This window comes from Eschrichtius robustus, chromosome 10, assembly GCF_028021215.1.
Source record: "Eschrichtius robustus isolate mEscRob2 chromosome 10, mEscRob2.pri, whole genome shotgun sequence".
NCBI classification, from domain to species: domain Eukaryota; kingdom Metazoa; phylum Chordata; class Mammalia; order Artiodactyla; family Eschrichtiidae; genus Eschrichtius; species Eschrichtius robustus.
In genome coordinates, this window is record NC_090833.1 from 42881596 (window position 1) to 42889369 (window position 7774).

At 43.0% G+C, this 7774-nt stretch overlaps 1 protein-coding gene across 1 annotated transcript in view; it reads left to right on the forward strand.

Moving 5' to 3' along the window:
* Window positions 1–5583, forward strand: part of GNA14 (G protein subunit alpha 14) — a 193251-nt gene extending 187668 nt beyond the window's left edge. Inside the window, exons 5-7 of the mRNA XM_068553895.1 lie at window positions 962–1091; window positions 3332–3485; window positions 4515–5583. Coding sequence (XP_068409996.1) covers window positions 962–1091; window positions 3332–3485; window positions 4515–4705 — 475 coding nt within the window. The 3' untranslated portion in view covers window positions 4706–5583. The remainder of the gene's footprint in view (window positions 1–961; window positions 1092–3331; window positions 3486–4514) is intronic.
* Window positions 5584–7774: the final 2191 nt, after the last annotated feature.

Below are 7774 nucleotides of genomic sequence, written 5' to 3' on the forward strand. Positions count from 1 at the left end.
AGACAGCGTAAGTACAGTTGGGCCGTGTCCAGGTCCTGTCTACACCCCAACTGCATCTCAGTGCTTCTGGAGCACTGTCATGTCGGGGGAGCCCTCTGATCGAGCCCCTTGATATTCTGCATCTCTGCAAGCACATGCCCTATGCCTGTGTGCCCATAAGTTTATCCAAACCTTTTCAGAATCAACTGCTGCTTGCAACTTCCAAAACCTGAATCTGGTCCACGGACGTATTCTCTTTAGCCCACTTGACGTTTGAAAAAATTTTTGAGCCAATATTTGTAAAGATGGGGCTATTTTGCTTAAAACATTTGCTACCTCTTGGTAAGTTGGGGGATAGTTTCTCTTGAAAAGTTGGAGGATCTGGTCCAATAGCGAGCCTGCATCTTTGTCCAGCTGCAGTTGCTGCAGTGGTGTAGCAGCCATCCCTTTAGACAGGGCCCAGCACTCTTGAAGTACACATGCTTTTCTACTCTAGAGAGGCCCCTTGGACTCATTTCCATAAGCTGGTGGCATCCAGCTAATGCAGAAAGGATTTGTAGATTAACTGGAGGAGCCAGTGAAACAAGAAGGGCGAGGGCTGGAAGGAAGCCCAGTGGTCCTGAAGCCTGCCTGCCTGCCTGCCTTTCTACTCTTTTGTGTCTGGTGTCCTGGCACCCTCTGGTGGTTAGGGCAATGCCCAAGTGGATGCTTGAGCTTTCTGCCTGGACTATTGCAGCGGTTTCCTAACCAGTGTCTCCAAGCAGGCTCCACCTGAGTGACCTCGGCACGCATCTTTAGTAACTTCACTTACATTCTGTGCCTCCTCTGCTAGGAAACATCCAGTGGTTCCTCATAGCCTAAAGCAGCAGTGCTCAAACATTTTAATCGTAGGCTCCCTTTTTATTCTTAAAAATTATTGAGGACCCTAAAGAGTGAATTCCATGTCCTTTCCCCCAAAGAGTCACATGTTTCTGTTGAACAGGATGGTGGATGTTGGTGGCCAACGATCTGAAAGACGGAAATGGATTCACTGCTTTGAGAGTGTCACCTCCATTATTTTTTTGGTTGCTCTGAGTGAATACGACCAGGTCCTGGCTGAGTGTGACAATGAGGTATGCTGGGTGAGGAATTCAGTTAGCTGCGGAAGACAGAAACCTATTTCTGCAGTTTGCAAGAAGCCAGCCAGCTCTGGCATTAGACCCTATCCCTTAGGTTAAATCGCCTCGCTCTGCAAAGTGAAGTCTGTGGGCTAACAGCACAGGCGTCACCTGCGTGCTTGTTAGAAATGCACACCTTCTGAATCAACCCAGACCGAATAAATCAGGATCTTTAAGATCCCAGGTAATTTGAGAATCACTAACCTAGAATCCTGGTTCTTAAACTTAGGTGTACACTAAAATCCCCAAGGGACCTTAAAGAAAAACCTGGCAGCTGGGGCCAACCCCAGAGATTAATTTAATTGGTGCTGTGTGTGACCTGAGCTTGGGGATCTAATCTAATGCACTACAAAGGGTAGAGCCACTCAAAACCATGGGTCTCAGCCTTGGCTGCATATTTAAAAAAAAAATCTTTAGGACCCTATAGTAGAGATTCCTATTTCCTGGTTTTGAGTTGGGGGTATCTTCACTAAGCCCCCTGGGGGCTTAGTGGAACAACACTCTTTCTAATAAACTTCATCTGAGAACAGGCTTCCCAACCTCCATGGCCCACGGCACTCCCGAATTAGGTCCCGAGCTGAGTTGGCATGGGGAGTGGTTGCCATATGCTTGGAGCTGCCCTGGGCCCGCCTGGGATAGCATCTGCCCTTTGCTTCCCCTGGAAGGGACTTGCTCAGGGCAGCTGGGGCTGATCCACCCCAGTCAGGCATTCAGTGTCCTCTGCAGAGTTGCCATGACGCTGGCTGGGTGAACTCCATTAGCTGGATCTTGCCTGGAAAGTGAGGAGAACCGTCCCAGTCACTTCTTTGTGAGGTTGGGGGTATTTTCTGTGTGATAACCATTGTCTTTTCCCCTACCCTTTGCACAAGACCTCTTGACCTTTTACAATAGGAATATCTCTTGCTTGTAGGGCATGAAAGTAAATCAATAAAGAATTCTTTCCAGGATTAGGCAATAATTATGAACAGATTCTATCTGGTATTTCTTGAGAGCAGACATTTCTCTGAGGAGCACAGTTACATTAGCTTATTAGTGGAGGATTAGCCCATTTACTAGTGTCATTGTGCAAAGAAGAATAGAAATCTTGGCAGCTGCCCAGCTCTTCCAGTGGAGAGATTTTTTTTGAAAAGCAAAGGTATTGAGTTACCAATATGAAAAATTAGCTCCAAATTTGTCTCAGGAATTGCCTAGGACATTTCTCGGGAAACTCAAAGGATTAGTCAGGTGCGCAAGGGCTAGGTACCTTACCTTGATGTGCCTAGAAATTAAATATTTTCTCCTCTCTGAAAAATCCCAGGTATCTGGGGAAAAAAATCCTAGGTTGCCACTCCAGACTTTTCCATCTTAGTTGTAGATGTGTGTTGCATCCACGCACTATGCCGTATAGGAATTGTTTTTTCATATGTTGTACTTCCTTGGAGATCATTATTGATAAGATTATAATAAATTTTAAAGAAGCTTTAAAAACAAGTGAGATGTTACCTTTCTGGTAGTAAATTCCAGAATTGGTCTCCAGAAACGTACTGAATAGGATAACGGGCCCCCGAGTTTGGGAGTTGTAGGAATAGAAATTTAGGGCATGTCCCTCTGGAGCCAGTGCGCTGGGCTTTCGTGTTTCTCAGTCTAAAGGAAGGAAGGAAAGTGTTTCTTTCCTCTTAGAAATACTTGAGAGCGGAATGCTAGCTAGAACAATTATTTGTCACCAGATAAGATTTGTATGCGCCCTGTCTGCTTTCCATAAATTAGGATCATTTAATATTTTCTTGCCAGTGTCTAATGTCCAGAAATGATTACTGTCCTTCTACATAGCTTCCACTAGATTGTACTATTATACAGTCTTGGAAAAGTACTTAAATTCTGTGAACAATAGTATGCTCACCTGTAAAACGGGGACCTGTTCTCCTTGGGGAGCTCGCCTGTGTTACACACGTGTCAAGCGTGGTGCAGGGCAGATACTCAGGAGCGTTAGTTCCACAGGAGAGGAGATCCGGAAGGGGGTGACTAATGAGAGGGTGGGGACCAGGGAAATAGCAGCCGGAGACCCCACTTGCTCAGCAGCCTAAGCAAGGACAGCGACCTGGAGACGGCAGCTGGGTAAGAGGAGGACAGATGGGTGGAGCCAGTGATTTGGTATGCTGTTCCCAAAGCGTTGCTTTTCTTTCTAATTTATCCTAAGTCTCTTGTTTTTCACTTAGAACCGCATGGAAGAAAGCAAAGCCTTATTTAAAACCATCATCACCTACCCCTGGTTTCTGAACTCATCGGTGATTTTGTTTTTAAACAAGAAGGATCTTTTGGAAGAGAAAATCATGTACTCTCATCTAATTAGCTATTTTCCAGAATACACCGGTAAGTAAGTGTCCATCTTGCTGACCTGGCCTCCCTGGCATCAGTTCAGAGTTCTCAGCATGGCTCATAGGGGCCTCCCTGATCTGCCTCTAATGGACTTTCTCACCATTCCCCACCTCTGAATGGAAGCTCCAGTTGAATCACTGTGTGTTTTCACCTCAGCACCTCCGCACACGCCTCTCCCAATGCCTGGAATACACTGCCAGCTCCTTTGCTAACTCCACTTTGTTCTCTGAGACCCAGCTCAGGCACTTCCTCCTTTGGGAAGTCCACCCCCATCCACTGTAGGTGCACCCCCCCCTCATGCTCCCTTGGGGGCCTGGGCTTGCCTTGCTCTGTCTCGGCCTTCAGCTCTCACCCCAGTCAGATCCTGAGGGCAGAGACTGTGCCTGACTCACCTTTGCACTTCCAGGGCCAGTCAGAGCACCTGGCACTTCTGATGTGTAAGGTGAAGTGTGGCAGCCCCTTTACCAGACACAGGGTAGACGCTGAAGTTATCTATATGACCTATCCAAGGCGGGAGAGTTTATGCCCTATTGCTAATTATTTCTGGTGCAGAAACGTTACCAAGTTTGACATTGATATTTAGAGGAGCAGTGTTTAAGCACTCTCCTTTTTCCCTTTATTCACCACGTTGCCATGTAGTATACAGCTCTCAAGCTTTAGAGTCAGACTTGGGTGACCAGTTACGTTAGTCCCCATATTCTGTCTCTTTGCTCTCCTAGTTCACTTAAGAATTACCTCTTCAAAAGTGGTCCAAATCAGAAAATTAAATTAGGTCACTATTTTTCAACAAATCTCCTTAAAGTATGATTTTTCGATACCAGGGGACACTTTAAAATACTCTTTTGCAGGTTCATAATAAGGTATAATAAAAATAGTGTCCCAGGTAAATGAGTCTCTAGAGATAAGATGGCTCAAAGAAGGATTCCAAATAAGAACAAGAGTACATTGAAAATGATTTTGGGAGGACCTGGTGGTGAGTTGGGAATCTTTCTTTTTTATTCCTCTAACTGCCCTCATGACTAGGACCAAAGCAAGATGTCAAAGCTGCCAGAGACTTTATCCTGAAGCTCTATCAAGATCAGAATCCTGACCAAGAGAAAGTCATCTATTCCCACTTCACATGTGCTACAGACACAGAGAATATCCGCTTTGTGTTTGCTGCTGTGAAAGACACAATTCTACAACTAAACCTGAGGGAATTCAACCTAGTTTAAAAGCTGCTGCCCACTCCTCACCCAGGCCAGAAAACCGGACTTGCAAGCTCCTCGTGTTTTTATTTGTAAGTGCTTCTGACATCACCCGGCCCAGCCCAGAGGTGGCACCAAGTCCGTCATGCCGGCTACAGGGATGGGGATGGGTGATGGAGCAGAGCTTCTAAGTCTTTATTCCCAAATTGTTTTTACATTCCTTTTCTTGACTTTAGACTGTAAGATTTTTGTGTAATTTTTGAATTTGATATTTTATAGAATTTTTAAGAACCACTGTGATTTACGATTTTGTTTTTTTTAATTGAAGTGTATGTAAGAATAGCCATTAAAAAAATCACATAACAGAGGACTCAATTTATAGGTCATGCTTTGAGACCTCTAGGATTATCCTTTTTTTAACTAAATCTTGTAATTGTTTGTTTTTCTCTCTTCATGCTGAAGTATGCCTTTAACATGCAACCAGAGACTTTTTTTTTAAAAACAGTTGGTTCTTCTTTATGTCAAAACTTTCTAAGTCAAATTAATGACAGTTTCAGTAACTCTAATTTAGTTTTGCCACAATTTGATCACTATGGAACCAAAGTTGACATAAGAGGATAAATGGGCTCTAGATAGTATATATGTTGTATTGGTGAAAAATGTGTGTGTGTGTGTGTGTGTGTGTGTGTGTGTGTGTATATATATATATATATATATATATATATATATATTCCAGTGTAAATGACCAGGTCTTATAAACTTATGAAATAAGTTTAAAAACCCAACTTGTTTAACAAATGTAATGTAAGCCCTGCCAAAGGTCTGATGGCCACCACAGATTTGCTGTTTGAACCATGTATGCTGTGCCTTTCTGAGGCGGCTAAGAATATACCATTTTTCCATTAGCAGTGGATTATGTTGTGTTTCCTTGAGCTCATGGTTAATTGATAGTTATGCTCCTAAAAAGAAGAATGCTGTGACTTTAATAGTTAATAACTCAGAAACTTTCTAAATGTCCTTACAGGGGAGGAAAAATAATCTTCCCTCCACCCTTCTAGGTTCTTGGCTGAGACCTCACCCCTGTAATACAAGATTAACAGGAGAAAAGTAACAGAAGTCTAACAAACACCATTTATACCTCCTGTATACATGGGAGCTACCCTGGAAAACTGAGTTTAACTCCCCTGAAATGGCCCAAGCCATCACCTTAAATACCTTCTTCAGCTAAAGACACAAGAAAGATAGATAGATGGAGGAGGAGGGAAGGTCAGTTATGGGAGGTTAACAGGTAAAGCACAGTAAGAAAGGGTAAGGCTGTTTTGCAGAATTAAGTTGGGCACCTTCTCCATTGATAAAGAGTTTCTTGTCATTTAGAGTCACCCTTCTCTTCTAGGTACAGAGAGGGAGACATGCTTAAAATGGAGAGTTCCCTTATAAATGTAAATTTCCCTTACAATAGGTTTCCAGAGCTTTTCCTGTGTCTGTTGTTTCTTAAAAATAATCACCAAAAAGCACATGAACAGATGCTAAATCAAAACTACAATGAGGTGTCACTTCACACCAGTCAGAATGGCCATCATCAAAAAATCTACAAACAACAGATGCTGGAGAGGGTGTAGAGAAAAGGGAACCCTCTTGCACTGTTGGTGGGAATGTAAATTGGTACAGCCACTATGGAGAACAGTACGGAGAGTCCTTAGAGAACTAAAAATAGTTACCATATGACCCAGCAATACCACTCCTGGGCATATATCTATCTATCTATCTGGAGAAAACCATAATTCAAAAAGACACACGCACCCCAATGTTTGTGGCAGCACTATTTACAATAGCCAAGACAGGGAAGCAACCTAAATGTCCATCGACAGAGGAATGGATAAAGAAGATGTGGTACATATATACAATGGAATATTACTCAGCCATTAAAAAGAATGAAATAATGCCATTTGCAGCAACATGGATGGACCTAGAGATTGTCATACTAAGTGAAGTAAGTCAGAAAGAGAAAGACAAATATATAATATCGCTTACATGTGGAATCTAAAAAAAAAGGTACAAATGAACTTATTTACAAAACAGAAATAGAGTCACAGATGTAGAAAACAAACTTATGGTTACCAAGTGGGGGGGGGAGGGATTAAATTGGGAGATTGGCATTGGCACATATACAGTACTATATATAAAATAGATAACTAATAGGAACCTACTCTATAGCACAGGGAACTCTACTCAATACTCTGTGATGGCCTATTTGGGAAAAGAATCTAACTAACTAAGTAACTAACTAAACTAACTAACAATAATCAGCTCAAAGTAATCCTTATACTGAAGAAGCAAATTTTGGGGTGGCATATTCTGTTCCTGTTCAGTCCTGTCTTTGAAAGCTCAATGAGGGACTTCCCTGGTGGTCCAGTGGGTAAGACTCCATGCTCCCAATGCAGGGGGTCCAGGTTCAATCCCTGGTCAGGGAGCTAGATCCCGCATGCATGCCACAACTATGAAGTCCACATGCCACAACTAAGAAGCCCACATGCCGCAACTAAAGATCCTGCATGCCACAGCGAAGATCCCCCATGCTGCAACGTCCCAATGCAGGGGGGCCAAGGTTCAATCCCTGGTCGGGGAACTAGATCCCACATGCATGCCGCAACTAAGAAGTCCACATGCCACAACGAAGACCCAGCACAGCCAAAGTAAATAAATAAATAAATAATAAATTAATTAAAAAAAAAAAGTTCAATGAAGTTTCACAGTCTAGAAGCTAAGTTGATAGAGGAGTGCTCTATTATTTCATCGAACCAACCTCTTAATCTCGAGGATAGGTCAGCTCAGTTAAACAGTTGTGTCTCATTTCAGGAGCTGGTGTTGCAGGTGGGGTCCCAAAGTTAGCCTTATACGGTGCAAGCAATTGGGTATTTAATAAGAGGCATGTCTATGGAAACAGGAGAAAAACAAAAGTTAGTGGTTGGGTCAAATTATAAACTCAGCCTGAGTCCTGAAGGCCGCCAGTCAGATTTCTAGATGTTGGGGTTGAAGCATCTTCTGCAATTTGAATTTGTCTGATGTCATCGGATGTTCAGATAAACTTCCTGAGTG